The following is a 17370-nucleotide window of genomic DNA, read 5'->3' as shown; positions in this document are numbered from 1 at the left end:
ATTAAATCAAAGAATTTATGTTAATTCAATATTTAATTATTTTATTAAATTGTAAAAAGTGATAATTTAATTCAAGTATGAGTTTAATAAAAGAAGATGTCATTTAGAAAGTATTTAAATATTAAATTAATACATTAAGCTATTATTAAATTTAATTCTAAAATTAAACTAAACTTTAATAAACTTTTGTTTGTTAAGCAATTTTTGAGATAAATTAAAAATATAAAGTAAAAATATCTGTTTAGTATTAAACTAATAAATAGATAAAAAATTTGATTACTTGAACACATATATAGCTAAACTAAATACTTAACTTAATTTTTTATAACTTAGAAGAATAATTGAATTTAGTTTTATAATTTATAAAAAGAAAGATTATAATATCAAATTTACATCTAAATATAACAATTAAATTTTTTTAGGAATTTAAGTTTCCCAATTCAATTAATTTTGTAAAATTATTCCAAAATTTATTTTAGATATTTAAAAAGAATTTTAAAAATTGTTATTTTTATAATAAATTATACTTTTGATATTTAGCAAATGATAAAGATAGATTTTTTGAAAATTAATAAGAAATGAGTAATTAATTTATATTTATGATTAGCTAACTAGTAAATGTAGATAGAAATATTCTTATAGATAAATTAAATTATATATTATTTATTTATTTAATTTTTTAAAAATAAATTGAAACTCTAAATTATAAATATTATTACTAAAAATTGCTTTAGTAAAGCTATTAATTCAGTGTAAATTACTCTTTGAAATATAGTAGCATTTTTTTTTGATAATTCAATATCAATCTTTTGAAAGTTTTATGGCTTTTAAAATATACCAAAAATCTTTTTTATTTTTTTTATTAATTAATTAATGAAATAGTTAACATGGTCATTCAATTGAAATTTAAATATAATGATATGGATGGGAAAATCACATCATCCTTGATGGATGAAGCTACATTGCTACATATTAATTTAAGGGTGTTTATTATTGATGCATTTACATTTAATTATGCATTTATTATTATTACTACTACTAACTCATGAGAAGTTGTTGTTATGGTTATTAATTATTTCCAATAAATGGGCTTGTTGAAATGTTTTAATGCAAAAGCTATTATTGATTTGGATTTCCATACATGTTAATTCCTTAATATTGATTAAATGGAGAGAGATTATTATTTTGTTTTATATTTGCAGAGCCCTTTGACTAGGATGAAGTTTTTTAGAGCTCCATTTACTCTATTTTTGAATTACTAGATGTCGATGGTGATGTATTGTCATCTTCTGTATCTTAATCAGTAGGTTTTTAGTTGATTATTAGAGTAGATTTCTTTTCAAATTTAACCATTTTAGATAAACCTTGCTAAGATTGAGTTTTATTTGATAATGATTCAAAGTAGTCCATACTTGCTTTACTTTGATTATTCTCTTTAAATTTGCTTTTATTTTATGGTTAAACTGGCTCTGTTATGCCTTAATCATTTTTTCCTAGACCTTTACCCACTTTATATCCTAATCCCATAAGAATTTTAAAACCTTTTCCATACCCATCTTCATAGTTCTTCTCTGCAGCTAATTCTTCTGGACTTTTACGTTTAACGTCTTCTTCTTGTAGAGATTAGCTTATTTAACTTGATGACATACCTAAGTTACTGCCTAGAGAAGATTTATTGAAATTTTATTGGAAGGAATTGGTCTATTATTATAAAGATTATTATTATTGTAAAGTCATATTACCGTAGTAAGATGAAAAGGGTTATACATTCATTTCTGAAGATCCTATATTAGTTTAAGAAAAAGATCCAGTACTAAATACTTAAGTAGTAATTTTGTCATTTATTTTAGATTGAAGCTTTGAGTTTGCTCTACTTAAATTGCTTACATTTGAAGAGTTGCTAATATTGGATTAAGTCATTTCTACACCTTGCTTAGCGTTTTGTGAAACTTCAGATGAGTAAATATTGACTTTATCAAAATCACAACTAACTTCTAGATCGATTCCATTATTGTTAAAAGTATCAACAAGAGTGAATGATTATTTCTCTGTGATTAAAGTCTTTTTGAGCAATAACTACATTTCTTTTAAATTTTCAAAATGTCCAGAGATTCTATTTAGAGAACGTAGAGAGTGATCTGTGATATGAGTGTTTTCAAGATTAATTGTGATTAATTCTGCAGTAGTGAATATAGGGAGGTGATTAATTAACTAGACGAATCCATTATCGCATAAAGGGTTCTATGAAAGATTCAAAATAAGTTCTTTTATGGAAAACTAACTAAAGTAGTCTAAATTATTAATCAAGTCATGAATATTTGTATCTTTAATTTATTTAGATTAAAGATTATACTCTACAATTCGAGTAGCTACGGGAGCTTTAATAGTCGAAGCTGCATCTGAAATAATATCTTTTAGTATGATCTTTTGCTTTAAACTATCGTATGTGAAAGCCCCGTTTTTTTATTATTTGTTTGACATAGCCCCGAAAGATTTTTATGTTTATGATATTTTGCTTTGCTAGCCCTGTAATTAAATATTGTTTTTAAATCCAAATGTGGTGGTATAGAGAACAGGACCACATAATTTTTTATTGCGTAGAATAGCCTATAGAGCGATGTCATTACTTATGTCTTCATCTGCGTAATACTCTTCATCAAACATGTGATTATGGTGAGAGCCTTGAACAATTTTTTGGTATAAATTATTGTATTTATTTAAAGTAGTATTCATTTTTTTTGGTTATTATTTTAACAATAAATAGATAATGTTATGATGGATGATTTTTGCTTAACAATAAGTTTTTGATAATGTTAACTAATGGAATTTGTTTGTTATTGGTAGAAAAATAAATAAAGAAAATAAGATATTTATGTATGTAACTATGTAAAGCTTGCTAAATATAAATCCTATTTGCTTATTATTCAATAATTCACTATTTATTTTTTCCCTTTTTTAGTTTATTCTAATAAGGCAACTTTTGTATTTTCTTAAAAATTTTTTTAATTATCTTTTTTTTCTTTTTCTTTCAATTGTATATTAAATTTCATAGATTCTATTGACAATTAATAAGCAAGGTTATATCAAAATTCAATATCAGTGATCAAAGCATTTAAGCTAATTAATAATTTTATTATTCTTCCCAATATATTTTCAATATATTTTGAATTTAATTATTAAACAACTCATATTCAAGTTAAAATTCAATTTTCAAAATTCAAATTGATTTGCTCAAAGCGCAAGTTATCCATTAATAAACCATTCATTTTTGCTTTAATCTCATTTATTCTTTTAAAATTACAAATGAATTTTAAAATATTTTTTAATGAGCTTTAAATTCAATATAATTTTCGAATAAAATTATTTTAATTTTTTTAATAATTTTGAATAGCTCACCTATATATATACATTGAAAGTATTTAAAAATTAATAAAAATAGAATCTTTTAATAATTTTTTTATATCAAATTTGCGCAATACAAATAAAATTTACAATTAATACACTTTATATATGAAAATTTAGCTTAATAAGCTATTTAAAATTAAAAATTTTTAAAATATTAGTTTCACTTATGTGGTTATTAAATGTACTATGTAGTTGCACGTTTTATCACAAAATCATTTTAATTTGTTTAATTTGGAACGTAATGGCTTTTTCTTAGTATTTCATCAGCTTTTTTTATAGCTTCTTGAATGTCTAGTTAAGAATAGTTGTTTGAAATCTTATTATTATTATTATTATTATTGTTATTAGTAGTAGTTGGGGTTTTTGAAATATATTCTGGTTATTTATTTGCTTGGTTTGAAGAAGGCGATTTTTATTAAGTATATTGTTCATTTAAATATGATCTTTCACTTTATATATTAAATATTTAATTAATTTAATATTAAGTATGTGAATTAGTCATATCCTATTGATATACCTTGTTTAGATTAATTTTACTATTGATAAACTAATTATTTTATTATTCTTCTTAGGTTTTTGATTTGTTTTACACGAAATTAGCTACTTTAGAGGAACCTCCATCTAATTTGCTGTTGTTAACTTTCTTGTAATTGTAATCTTCTTCACGATTTTATTGGAAATTTTAGTTATTTTTTTAAATATAGCTTGGCAAATTAGATGAAAATAATTAGCTATCTATATTAATGGAATTATATAACTAACTATTATGTTCTAGATTATTATTGTTTGTATTTGCTTAAGGAGAGAAGAATTATTTATTGATGGTTTATTGATTTTAGGATTAGTGGATATATTCAGGATTTGTTGGTGAAGCTTCTCTCTTAAAGCTCATTTTATTCAGTTAGCTGTTACTATTTTAGTTATAAGGATACGTGAATGAATTCTTGCTTTATATTTTTGTCAAAGAGCTGCAATTATTAGCAATGTCGTACAAAATTTATTAATTTTTATCTTCTTAGAATATTATCAAAGAACTATTGCAACTGCTAGTAGGTAGTACAATTTAATTCTGCAGGTAAATGTACTTCCTTTCTAATTCATAATGACTGCTTTATAATATTTTATATTCTTATCTTTAATCAAATAATTCTTTCTTTAAATTAGTGTTTTCATGTGTTAGCTACTTTATTTGCTCTCTCAGATTGTTAATCAAATCTGACTCCTCTTCCCTTATACTTAATATTTTTTATCTAGATTAATTTATTTAATTTTGAGTAGATCTGGTATAATATAGGCTATCAGGATATCTGTCATTGGTTTCTGTAAGTGTGTTAGTTTAAATACTTGCATAATTGCTTTTAGCCTAACATTAAATCTAATTACCTTCTATTATTTAGTTACCATCGTAAGTTAATTCTAAAGGAATTTTTAGCTTTTTTTGTTCTATTAAATTGTTCTTATAAATTTTTAAATTTGACTATCCTTGCTTGGAGATATCGTTTTAAGCTAGTTTAGGAGCTTAAGATATTTAGAGAACTTCACCTTCTTCATTTATCGTTTAATCGTCTTTAGAGTCATTTAAAGTAGTCTTTGTCTATAAAATTAATTAGCTTTAATCTTTTTACGTCTAAATTTAATTTTATGGTTTTTATACTATTGATTACAGTGTATTTAAGTAATATTTATCTTCTTTTTTTGTACTATTTACATTTTAATGCTAAGACTATTGAATCTCTATATTTTCTGTATTAAATTTTTATGTTGGGCTATTAAATCCACTAGGTTTTTACTAATTCTGAGTTTATTTTAAATTCCCTGCTGAATTTACTGCTTATTCAACTTTTTTTTCAGACAAATAAAATAATGAGGGGCTTAAGTAACTAAAATTTGGTGATTTTTATGTTGCTCTATCTGGAGTTTTTTGAACTTATGGAAATTGTTACTATTTTTAGAATTAGCTTTAATTTACAGAGTTAGTTTTGGTTGAAGGCTGAGTATTTAATATTTCATTATTATTTGAACCTTAAGAGTTAGGCCTATTTTACTCAGAATTTTTTTGGTTTTAGTTGTTTTCTTGAGATTTTTCTTAGTCCTTTTAGGAAGAGTTTGAGTGTGTGTTGCTAGGAGAAAGAAATAACTGCTTACTGCTCGAATAGGCATTATTTATTGATTAAATATGTTGCTAAGTTAAATTATTTAATGCATTTTATTACTATTCTTTGTTGCTAGAATAAAAATTTGCAGATGATGTATTGCTCATTACTTAGTTCGGTGAAAGTGTTTTCTAAGTAGTTACCTTTTGTGTTTACTAAGGACTAAAGTTAAATGAGGTTGTATAATTCTATGGTAAACTTTGTACCAAAGGTACATTTTACAGGAAATGCTTTTAATTAGGTCCAGGACTCATCATTAGTTGCGGTTAATTTAATTTTTATTAATTTTAAACTTGCTAAAATGGTGGTATATTGTTTAACTTAGAGCTTCCATGTAGTAATGGTGTATAGCTAGGAATAGAGTTAATGGCTAAGTTATAACCTTGCTATTGATTATTGGGAATGGTTCTTAGCTGGTACTATCTATTTATAAATTATTAGTTCATATTTATACAAATAATTTTATTATTAACAGTTATTTAACAAATTATTGTTTTTTATCACTAATTTTATTTATTTTTTATTCTACAAGCGTTTTTGTTTTTATTAACCCGTCAATTTTCTCTGCTAATTTATTTTAGTAGGTAGGGGTTAAGTACACATTTGATTCTAATTTAATGAATACAGAGCAGTAAAACTAATTTATATCATGCGAATATTAATCATCCAAATAAACTATTCAAAGTAATACATCATTAACATATTTTTGTCAAAAAAAAATAAAAATAAAATAATCTTATTAATTCAATTCACAAAATTTTTAATATTTAAATTTTATTTAGCTAATTTTGTTTTGACTTAAATAAAAATTTTTAGTAAAAATATATTAGACTATTTATTTTTTTATGATAGAATACAATTTTAACCAAATATCCTTGTTGTTAAATAAATTCAAAATTGTTTAATGTAAAATGATATTATTTCAAATAATTTATCAAAAACTAATTTTAAGAATACAATTAATGAGTGAATGATATATTGAATCTATTCAAATAAAGAAAATCAAATCGAAAGAATATTAAAATAATATTTAAATACTAACCTTAAATAGTATTCAAATTCGCCTTAAAAATTTTTTAATAAGCCTTTAAATAAATTAAAAAATTAAATAAAAAATTTATTGAAAATATCTTTAGCATTATCTTATAAAAAAAACTTGCTATTTCTAGTTTAGCAAATTAAAAAATTGTTTAAAAATAAAATTTGTGATAAAATTTCAAATTAAAAGTATAGAAAAAAATAGAAACAAGCATTTAAATTTGGATTAAAGGCTCTAAATTATAAGCTAGATCTTTGTAGAATAATTTGTATATTTTCTTTTTAGGTTATAGCATATTGAGGAGTTTATTGACATTTTTTTTCAGAATTTGGCTCAAATTAGACTGATTATGGCTAATCATTAGGAAGTTATTAATTAATCAAATTTTGAATAAAAATAAAACACTTAGTATGATAATTGTAATTTCTGTAATATTTCTCTATTAATTTATATTTATTTTATAATAAAAAAGAATCTAATTTAAATTTTTTATTTTGCAAATAATTTTTTAATTTGAGAAACTATATTTTACAAGATTTTTTTATATGAGTAATGTTATATAATATTTTTATTTCTGATGTATAAAAAATTAACAATTTATGATATAAAAATTTATATAAATTATCTATCTAAATATATTAATAATGTATAATTTTACCTAAACCATTAAAATTATGATTAACATACATGCATATTAAATAAATATTTTAAACATAAAAGCATATTTAAGAGAATATATTTTTATTTTTCTATACATAAAATATATTTTTAAAAAAAGTTAAAATAAATTACGCTTTAAAATGTTTCATAACTAAACACACAAAAATATTGGGTTATGATCAGAAGCATCAGAATCAATAATTTTGAACGAATTAATATTGATATCATTGGTTACATAAAAGTGATCTATATTTATATTCTTATATTTCCTAGAAAACGTATATAAATTATCCTATGTTCCACTCTTTTATTCATAAAGCTTTTTAGCATTAAAAAACTTCTTCTATTCCAACAAATCAAAAACACATTCCTCTTCACAGTATCTTTATCCATCACAGTCTTCATTAAAATCTCCACAAATTATAGTGTTGTTTTTAATATCCAATTATTTTTTATCTAATATTTCAAAAATGGTTAAAAGCTAATGATATCTACTTCTTTATTGATCAAAAGAATTGTTTAAATGAAAGTGAATTATTTATAATCCATTTTATAACTTTAAGTATTAAAATGTTCTATCTTCTTTTAAACCAGTAGTTAAGATTTATGTGTGGTAGTCAATTATTTTTTATTTTGACAAAGTAAGTATTCCATAACTATTTTTTATTGTTGGCGAGAAATAACTTTCTTTAATACCTTAAATCTATTAAGTTAATATTTATGGCTATAATTAATTTAAGCTCCTTTCTGAATAATTATTATCAACTTCTTACAAGCATATAACATCTGGATTCTGATTCTCAATCGTTGATATAATTTTTTAAATATTATAATTATCATTAACATCAGCTCCATGGTGAATATTATAGCAAATAATATTTATCCTTTTACTAGCTAATACTTACATATTGTATTCCACAAATTTTTAAAATTAAAAATAAGTTATGCCTCTAAAGAAAGTAGCTTGCTCGCTTGCTTGCTTGTTTGCAATATTCCTTTATTTTTTTGTCAAAAATAACAAATAGATTTGTAAATAAATATCTTTATTTATTATTTATTTATTATTTTAATAGAATATTTAATGATTGTGGCAATCAGGTAATCAAAATTAAAAAATAAGCAAAGCAAATAAGTCAATAGTTTATTTATCTTAGTACATAAGTTTATATGAATTTGCAAATACTATAAATCTAATATAATCTATTAGATAATAATTTAAAAATCTTAAACTTTATTTTTGCTAACATTAAAAAAAGATAATTAAAATAAGAAGAATTTTATAAAATAATTTATTTTTATAAATTTATTGTCAATCTTTTCTTTTTAATTTTTTAATTTTTCAAAAAAGATAAATGAATTATTAATTATTGATTTTAAATAATTAGAATTATTATATATTTAATGACTGCACTTATTTCCACCACCGATTGAATACCAAAAAGATTTTGCAAACTTTTCTAATAAGTTACTAATTATCTTATTTATTTATTATTTATAATTGATAAAATAAGCATATAACTAACTATCTATTTAACAAAAAAACTAACTAGTTGATTTGTAAAGCAGTAAATTTATTAATAGTTTGATTTATACCAAAAGACAGGTGAAATTTCAACAAAACTTAGGTTCTAAAATATTTCTTGACACAACTTAATAGATTTACTGAAAATCTATGAGTTTTCCCTATTAGAATATTATTAAGGGTAACCCTATAAGAACATTAGTTAGGGTTATACCACCCTCTAACTTTCAAAGAGAAGATGTAAAAATTATGGCAAATACAATATCGCTCACTGACTCAAATCAAAGAAGTAATTATCAATTCACAGCAAAGAAATAAAAAGAGAATTTAATCAAACAAATATAAAAGATAAATAAATAAATTATCCATTTTAAATTTATTTTTCATAATTTAAAGTTATTGAAGAACATGATTGCTAAGAAGTTTATGGGCCTGAAACAGATGTTTCAACTATGTTTTAGAATTTATTTAGAGGACATATTACGCCTTTAGTTATGGGTTATAATATAACAATATTTACTTTTGGTTCTACAGGTTCAGGAAAATCGGCTACTTTAGAAGGGAATGCAAGAGAAGCAGGCCTTATTTTACAAATGGCAGATTCATTATTTAATTAATTAGAAACTCGTAAGCATCATTCAAGCAAGTTAAATTAAGGAAATTTTTAAAACTACTCTTATGGAGTACGTGTCCGCTATGTAGAAATAATTGATGAAGAAATTACTGATTTACTTGGAAATGCTGGTAATTAATTTTCAGATGCTTTGATTGTTAAGGAAACAGTTTGGGAAGGGCCAACTATTTAAAATGCTACTGTTTTAACTGTATAAAATCAATCTTAATTAAGCTAGCTTTTAACTGAAGGTAGAAAAAGAAGAAATTAAACTTCTAATGAATTTGGAAAGTTGTCTTCTAAGGCAACATCAATATTTACTATCGAACTTATTCAAACTTAAGAGTTAGTAAATGATAGTGCTATTGAGAATGTTACTATTCTCTCTAGACTTAACTTTTTTGATTTACCAGGAAGTGAAATTATGCTTGATGATCCTGAGTCCATAAGAGTTAGATAAGGTTCTACTTTAAACAAAAGTATTATAGCATTAACTACACTTCTTAGAGACATGTCTTAAAACTAATCAAAAGATGTAAACAATTTTAGTTTAATTATTCTTTTAATGGAAATTTTAAAAATTTACATTAAAAAAGGATTATTTCTTAACTGAGACTTCTACTGTAACTCACATGATGAAGGATGCTTTAGGAGGTAATAGTATATCTATTGGTATTTTCTGTTTAAAAAATGGAGATCCTAAAGGTAGTTCTTACACTCTTAATATGATGAAGAGAGTTTCAAATATTTAAAATTTCAGTATAGTTAATGATGGAAAGGCAATAGGTTTGCTTAAACGTTACAGAGCCGAAGCTATTGCAGCATCAAGTAATAATAGATTGGGAGGGTACAATATGCCTGGTATTGAAGGAGAACTTGGTAATTAGAAATTGTAAGATCTTGAAAGAAGATTGATTGAAAAAGATTTAGACAAGATAAGGTTAGATGAAGAAAGGTAAAGGTTCGCTTCAAAGCTAACAGAAATGAGAGAGAAGTACAACTAATTAATTAGAGATAAAGGTGATCTGCAAAGTGAATTAATTAAAAGTGAGGAAGAAAAATTAGAAGTCAGTAAAGCACTGGTAGAGCTTCAAATAGAAAATACTCGTTTAATGGAAATTATTTAAACTGAAAAATATGAATCTAGTAATAAATTACTTAATGCAGATGGTGAACTGTTAGAATTGAAGATTAAAGAAGAGAAAGCTTTAGAATAAATATAAAAATTGTAAGATAGATTAAAGGAAGTAATTGATGACAAACGTGAGCTTGAAATTGAATTTGTTGCATTAAAAAAAAATTATATTGAAGTCAACAAGAAATTAGATGATGAAAAAATAAAAAATTAAAATGTAGGCATGGAATTAATAAACATGGTAAATGAAAATAAAGCCTTGCATGATGAAATGAATGATATTTATAAGAAATCCTCTTCAACAAATGATGAGAATGCTCGCTTTATCAATAGGTTTAAAATTCTTATTTGGAAATTTAATATTCTTTTCTTATGGTATTTATTTATTTTATTAAAAGGATTGAAAAGCTAGAAAATGAAAATTAGGAATAAAGAGAAGCCTTAGTATTTGCTAAAGCAGAAATAGAGAGGCTGAAAACAGAAATGCTTAAGTATGACATTTTAGAGCAATAGCATAGAATAGATATTGACAATAAAAAGATAGAAATGGAGAAAGGCTTTTTTGAAATTACTAGAGAAAAGTAAAATGAATTCAATAAGCTAACTCAAGAAGTTGAAGGCAACTTGATTAAGAACAAAGATGAAAGACTTTTATGGGAAAGTTAAAAAATGGAACTCACTCATAAGAACAAACTATAATCAAGAAAAATTTAAGAGTTAGAAGAAAGGTTAAACGAACTCATGAAGTTTAATGATGAAATGACTGCCGAAAATGGAAAATTATAGCTTCAATTAGATGAAATGCGTTCGGTCTATAGAAATAAATTAATTTAATTTACTTCTGAGTAGGCAAGAGGAGCAAATGGAGGTAAGTTATTTAGTATTGATTAATTTTGCTATTTTAATAAAAATATTTGTAATATTTTAACAGATAAGCCAATCAGAATTGGATATGATATGAATGCTCGTGAGGAATTAATTAGAAGTTATAATGAAAAAGAAATATAGCTTTCTGAGCAGCTTGAAAAAGAAAAGAGACTCAATAAGAACTTAAAAATGGAGATAAGATGTAAGCATAATTTAAAAAAAACCAAATAAAAATATAAATCTATTTTTTAAAGCTCTTAAGAATTATGCTCGCCAGATGAAGTATTTAGCAGAGGATTGGGCTCCCGTTGGTGTTCCTTTACCAGAAATACTAAAGAAAGATGCACCTACCTAACTTGATGATGAAATGCTAGGAGGCGCTCTTGTGGTAATATAATAAGTTTTGTGATTAGTTTTTAAATAAAAAATATTTTATAAAGGCAGATTAAAATGTAGAAATAGATCGTCTTAGAAAAAGAAACAGAAAGTTAGAAGAAGAGCTAAGAATTATCTAAGATTAATTACTTAACCAAACAAACAAGAAGGCTGATAAAGAGGTTGATATATAACAAAGATTGCTTAATGAAATCGAGTACATGAAATCGACAAATGTAAGACCTGGCTCAAGTTCTTAAAATATAGAAATTTTAAGGAAGGAAAGAAATGATTTATACGAAGAAAATAAAAAGTTAATTGCCATGGTAGATTTTTTATAAAAAATTATCTATTGATTTAACTTTGTATTTTATTAATAAATAAATAGTTAAAAGATAATAGAAAATGGGATGCATTTATTCTCCAAAAAGAAAATGAAAGACTGATGAAATAAGTAAAATATTTTGATTAACTCTTTTATTTTATAGTCATTTCAAATAGATAAAATAATATGAGGATGGCTAGTCAATAGCTCCAATTTCTGGTGATTCAGGAATGCTCAAAACTAAGGTATAATTCAATAGTTTCACACCTACTAAATTTTTTTCATTCTAAAATAGATTATGCATTACGAAAAGATGGTTAAATAATTGGAAAAAGATAAATCTCAGCTTCTAGTTCGTGCAACTATGGCTGAAGAATAACTTAAATCTCTTTAAGAGCACTTACAAAAGACTACATTAGAATATTAAAAAAAAATCATGGACCTTAAAAAGGTTTATTTTTGTTTTTTTTAATTATTACTAAAGTATTAAATCATATTTATATAATATATAAAGGGTAGAGGAGACTATTGATAGGAAATTATTGGGTATATTAATCTAATTAAATTAAAATATTTTTTAATATGTTTTATTTTACATATTAGTGTGAATAGTAGGATATTTATTTTCACCTTTACATTTCTATGAAATATTTATTTACTATCTTTAAATTAATTTAAAATATAAAATATCTACTTTATAGAATTTAACCCTATAAAGAAACATAAAAATAATAATTCAATCATTAAATTAAAAGAAGAATAATAATGAAAAGCATAAAAGGAGCTATAAAAATTAATTATGAAGAAGTATTTGATGCTATGCAGTCAGAGTTAGCTTATGATTAAACTGAAATAAAATAGCAGTAATACATTAATTGCAAAATGGAAGATGTAGAAGATAGTTAAGATAATCAAGAATAATAAATAGCATATTTTTCATATTTAGATATCTATAAGATTAAAAGCTAAGATTAATCAAAACAGAGATTTGCCCAAGACACTTTGATATCTAAAAATTATGAACATCAACTAAAAAAGAAATTGCATAAACTAAACCAAATTTTTAAATTTGATAATCTAGAAATTTGAAAATAAATATATAAATAAATAAATGTATATAATCAATTTAAAATTCACTTATTTTATCTAAAAACTGGTTGCTTTTAATAAGCCAAAAACAATAAAAAACAAACGCTATTTTTTGTTTCTTTATTAAAATACTTCTAAATTATTTTTTTTAATTTTAAAATGCATTAAAACACACATTTATTTATTTTTTACATACTGCTAATTATTTGATCATAAAATATCTTTAAAATAAAATCTAATTAATTAATTAGAAATCGTCTCTTAAAAGCATATTTAAAATCTTATAATATTTTTTTGATTATTTAATTTTATTAACTGTATATTAAGAGCTGTTCCTAGTTTTGAATATTAAATCATCAAACAATTTTTTACTTATTCAGAGGAATTAACTAAATCCTTATGTATTAAAATTTAATGAATATTTTATTATTGAATAATTAATTTATTTTTCTATTTATTTGTGTTTAAGATATCTTTCTTTTATGGATTTTTAAAATATTTAGATTTCGAAAATAATTTCAACAGTTAATAAGTAATCATAATAATACGACTAAATAGCTTGATATAATTTATCTTTTAAATTAGCATGTGAAAATGCAAACACCATTTGGCAGAGCAAATAAATTAATTCGATTGATCCAGAAATTATTATTTAAAAGTGAAAATCTTACAAAAGCAAATAAAAGATAACTTTAATGAAATTAAATTAAGAGTTTTTGAATCGTGCAATATGTAATTATCTAAAAGAAAATAATCTAAACATAAAGAATGAGTATCTACATAGTTTATTTTTCTTTTATGTGCTTAAAATATATTATGAATTCTGTAAAGTTCTAAATCTCCTTTATTTTATTTAACACCTCTACAGAATGATAGATATATCCTATTTACTCCATATGAGGAATAATTAATGTCCTTTACTAAATCAAGCATCGACGATTCTTTTGGGGACACCTATAGTTAAGAAATTAAATTTAATAATCACGAATTTTATTATTTTTCAATATTATATTGAATCTAATTCATTAAATAAAATGCAATTTACCTCTCTCGGGAGGAATGAAATCACTGTAAATCATATTGTAGAGAGCAGGATATAAAGTCCAAATACCTATTAAATTTTGTTTTAAAAATAATCAATAACTGTTCTTTAAACTCAATCATTCTAATTATAAAATTTAAGAGCTTATTTGTTACTCCAAGTTAAAAGAAGGGGACCATAACCAACGTATCTTTTGAGTCTGAAAGCGTTGGTTTCATGGAAAAGCTTGTAAAAAGTAGGAAGATACATTGATATTCTTCTTTTTGAGTTTTCTTTTTATAAAATTTTTAGTTTTCTTATTTTTTCTTTTTAATTTGTATTGATCTAAACAAATTTTTATTTAAGCTCGCTCTTTCTTTACTATTTAGAATTACTTAAGAATGCCAAATGAAGAATCAATTAAAATGCATAGAAAAATTATACATATGATTAATTATCCTGATTAAAAAATTTATTGATTAAATATTTATCAAAAACAAAATAAATAAATATCTAAAAAAATGTTAAATTTAAGATTCGAAAAATTCTTTATTATAAAATAATTGTAAATCATAAAAACATGTTTAACCCTTTACTATTAAAAATTCAATTAACTATTTTTTTTCATCATTTTTCGATAATAAAATAAATTCTAAATTAAAATATATAAAAAAAATTTTAAAACAATAATAAAAATGTTTTTTTTTAAATAATTTTTTATAGACTTTATTTTAATTTACCTCAAAAATTATTTTTTAAAATTATCCAAAAAATATTTAGCCAGCTGATTTTATTTAATTTATGGTATTACAAATAAAATACCTTCATTAAAAAATTAATCTAAGAAAAATCTTAAAAATTGTAAAAATTAACAAAATAAAATATTTTGACAAATAAAATAAAATTAATAAAAATTGGATATGAATGTATCTTCTGATATAATATTAAAAATAAAATAAAATAAAGAGATGATCAATAAAATTATTAACAAATATCAATCATTGTGCTCGTTTGATAAGTTAAAAGGTTCAATCAATCAAGTACTTTTCAATACTTCAAAAAAAAAGTAAACAAACAAAACAAATAAATTAAAGGAGTGGATAATAGGATTTTCAATGCTATTTTATCATTTATATTTATTTTTTTATTAAGTAAATGAATGAATGAAAAAATGAATAGATAGATAGTCTGTTTCATTGATTTATAAAGAAAAAGAAAACATAATAATAAATTCAAATCATAAAATTATAGTTATATAATAAAAGGTGTAAAAGTAACTCCTGAAATAGAATATTTTAGAGTTGTTAAAATATAGAAACCATAATTGAATATATAAAGACACTAACAAATTTTAAAAGCATATTGAAGTATAATACACAAAGTAAAGAAAATGGCAGATAAGGTTGAAGAAGAGCAAGCACCTCCTAAGATTTATACATATATTGATTTATTAAAGTTTGAAAATCCTGAAATATATAGCAGTTTTGGTAAAATGAGATTATCTCATAAAACAACTGCTCCAAAATATGGCTTTGGTACAGCTGATAGAAATAAATAAGCTAAAGTATTTTAAAATAAGGAATTAGCAAAAACTAATTTTGCAGGTAAAATGACCAAAATTTTAATTATTAGTTATTTGTTTTGCTTAAGCTTCAGTATTATATGATCATTTAATAAAGGCCATTTATAATTATAACTTTAAATAATCAAATCAAATTTTATTCAAAAGGTAAAAGCTCTCCTGGTCCTGCATACGATGTTAGAGATACAGATTACTTTACTTACTAAAAAGTAAATATTTTTATGTTCTATTGAGTATTCAGAGAAAAATAAATTAAATAGTCAACAAATAAAGAAAGAGAGACTTTAAAAATATTTTTAGATTCAATTTTAAATTATTATGTTGAATTAAAAAGGCACCCAAATGGAAAATTGGTTCTGAAGTGAGAAATACTTTAAATACTGGATCAAAGCATGACTTCTATTTAAGAAAGGATGTAGATGTAATAAATTTGATTAGTTATAATTCATCTATCTATCTATTGATTAATTTTATGAACAGGCTAATAACACTATTTATCAAACTATTAAATTATCAATAAATAAATAAGTTTCATCAATTTAAAACGCTTTAAATTATTTTACCTAATAAGAGATTTTTAAACTAGAAAATTTATTAAATTATTTTATTTAGAAGGAAAAGATATTCAATTAAACTTTTAAATATGGCAAACTTTCCTACATAAAAAAATAGCTTAAACTAAATTTAATTTTTAAATGATTTAATTTTAATAATTAATTTGAGGAAAGTTTAATAGATTTATTAAAAATATCTTGAAAAATTAAAAATTATATTTTATATTTAAAGTTTGATCCTTTAGAAGCTGATATTTTTAGAAGACCTAAAGCTCCAACAGTAAGAATTGGGTTAGAATTAAGAGTAAAAATTTACTTTTTTAATTTTATATAAATGCAATGTGTTATAATTTAATAATATCAGTTCCCTAATGATCCTAAGAGACACAAAGGTACTCCTGGTCCTTAATATAATCCTACATTAAGACATGAAATTCCTAACCCTCCTAAATTTTCATTTGGTTTTAGAAGAGAAATATAAGGCTTTTCGCCTTTGGTTGCAAATAGTTCAACTCCTCAACTTGTAAAACAAATAATCTTAATTTAATTTGCAAATTAATAAATATAATTAAATTATTTATTTAGGTTGGACCTGGTAGTTACATTTAGAAAAATGTACCTAATACATCTAAAATCAGAAATGAGCCAAAATGGTCATTCCCTAATGCTGAAAGATTTTCTGGCTTTTAAGCTGACTTATCTAATGCACACTATACAAAACCGTAAGAATTAATTGATAGTGGAATATTTTTAATTAAATTATATTTATATACAAAGACGTGCAATAGGTACACAATATGATTCAAGAAAGTAAACTCTTCCTATGTTTAGCTTTGGAAAATCGACAAGAGGTACTTTTTTTCAATTAAATAAAATTATTAAAGTTTATTATATAAGAATCCAAGAGAGGTACTTTTAAGGATATGATGTCAACTCAAGAAGTTAGAATTAGAATATCAATGCCTAAATTCTGATAAATGTGAATGAAAGGGAAATAACTAGTTTTAGAGTTATCAAAAAAAAAAAACAA

The 17370-nt window shown here is 22.8% G+C and overlaps 8 protein-coding genes across 8 annotated transcripts; 3 read left to right on the top strand and 5 right to left on the bottom strand. All coding sequences in view use genetic code 6, as the record gives it.

Moving 5' to 3' along the window:
• Positions 1 to 933: 933 nt before the first annotated feature.
• Positions 934 to 2733, bottom strand: TTHERM_00218980 (G-patch domain protein; the record flags this gene model as incomplete). Its single annotated transcript, XM_001020570.2, has 2 exons — positions 934 to 1701; positions 1768 to 2733. 2 exons carry the CDS (start codon positions 2731 to 2733, stop codon positions 934 to 936), a joined length of 1734 nt encoding a protein of 577 aa, XP_001020570.2.
• An 832-nt stretch (positions 2734 to 3565) lies between these two features.
• On the bottom strand, positions 3566 to 6004 carry TTHERM_00218970 (hypothetical protein; the record flags this gene model as incomplete). The annotated part of the gene is made up of 1 exon (XM_001020569.3): positions 3566 to 6004. One exon carries the CDS (start codon positions 6002 to 6004, stop codon positions 3566 to 3568), a length of 2439 nt encoding a protein of 812 aa, XP_001020569.2.
• Positions 6005 to 7402: 1398 nt separating this feature from the next.
• On the bottom strand, positions 7403 to 8296 carry TTHERM_00218950 (endonuclease/exonuclease/phosphatase family protein; the record flags this gene model as incomplete). The annotated part of the gene is made up of 1 exon (XM_001020567.2): positions 7403 to 8296. Exon 1 carries the CDS (start codon positions 8162 to 8164, stop codon positions 7403 to 7405), a length of 762 nt encoding a protein of 253 aa, XP_001020567.1. The 5' UTR covers positions 8165 to 8296.
• Positions 8297 to 8929: 633 nt separating this feature from the next.
• On the top strand, positions 8930 to 12702 carry TTHERM_00218940 (kinesin motor catalytic domain protein; the record flags this gene model as incomplete). The annotated part of the gene is made up of 10 exons (XM_001020566.3): positions 8930 to 9068; positions 9176 to 9927; positions 9989 to 10860; positions 10926 to 11395; positions 11459 to 11596; positions 11649 to 11782; positions 11835 to 12095; positions 12158 to 12223; positions 12271 to 12545; positions 12609 to 12702. 10 exons carry the CDS (start codon positions 8930 to 8932, stop codon positions 12700 to 12702), a joined length of 3201 nt encoding a protein of 1066 aa, XP_001020566.3.
• A 157-nt stretch (positions 12703 to 12859) lies between these two features.
• On the top strand, positions 12860 to 13183 carry TTHERM_000218939 (kinesin motor domain protein; the record flags this gene model as incomplete). The annotated part of the gene is made up of 1 exon (XM_012798737.1): positions 12860 to 13183. One exon carries the CDS (start codon positions 12860 to 12862, stop codon positions 13181 to 13183), a length of 324 nt encoding a protein of 107 aa, XP_012654191.1.
• A 536-nt stretch (positions 13184 to 13719) lies between these two features.
• On the bottom strand, positions 13720 to 14079 carry TTHERM_000218938 (transmembrane protein, putative; the record flags this gene model as incomplete). The annotated part of the gene is made up of 1 exon (XM_012798736.1): positions 13720 to 14079. The coding sequence occupies one exon, from the start codon at positions 14077 to 14079 to the stop codon at positions 13720 to 13722; it is 360 nt and encodes a 119-aa protein (XP_012654190.1).
• A 29-nt stretch (positions 14080 to 14108) lies between these two features.
• On the bottom strand, positions 14109 to 14474 carry TTHERM_00218930 (transmembrane protein, putative; the record flags this gene model as incomplete). The annotated part of the gene is made up of 3 exons (XM_001020565.3): positions 14109 to 14137; positions 14229 to 14294; positions 14381 to 14474. 3 exons carry the CDS (start codon positions 14472 to 14474, stop codon positions 14109 to 14111), a joined length of 189 nt encoding a protein of 62 aa, XP_001020565.1.
• A 1120-nt stretch (positions 14475 to 15594) lies between these two features.
• Positions 15595 to 17314, top strand: TTHERM_00218910 (sperm-tail PG-rich repeat protein; the record flags this gene model as incomplete). The annotated part of the gene is made up of 8 exons (XM_001020563.3): positions 15595 to 15808; positions 15934 to 15995; positions 16121 to 16207; positions 16573 to 16644; positions 16705 to 16863; positions 16926 to 17062; positions 17118 to 17191; positions 17238 to 17314. The coding sequence occupies 8 exons, from the start codon at positions 15595 to 15597 to the stop codon at positions 17312 to 17314; spliced, it is 882 nt and encodes a 293-aa protein (XP_001020563.1).
• Positions 17315 to 17370: the final 56 nt, after the last annotated feature.

This window comes from Tetrahymena thermophila (genome assembly GCF_000189635.1).
Source record: "Tetrahymena thermophila SB210 genomic scaffold scf_8254564, whole genome shotgun sequence".
Classification (NCBI taxonomy): domain Eukaryota; phylum Ciliophora; class Oligohymenophorea; order Hymenostomatida; family Tetrahymenidae; genus Tetrahymena; species Tetrahymena thermophila.
The sequence above is the reverse complement of the archived record's forward strand: the minus strand, read 5'-3'. Positions and strand labels throughout refer to the sequence as shown.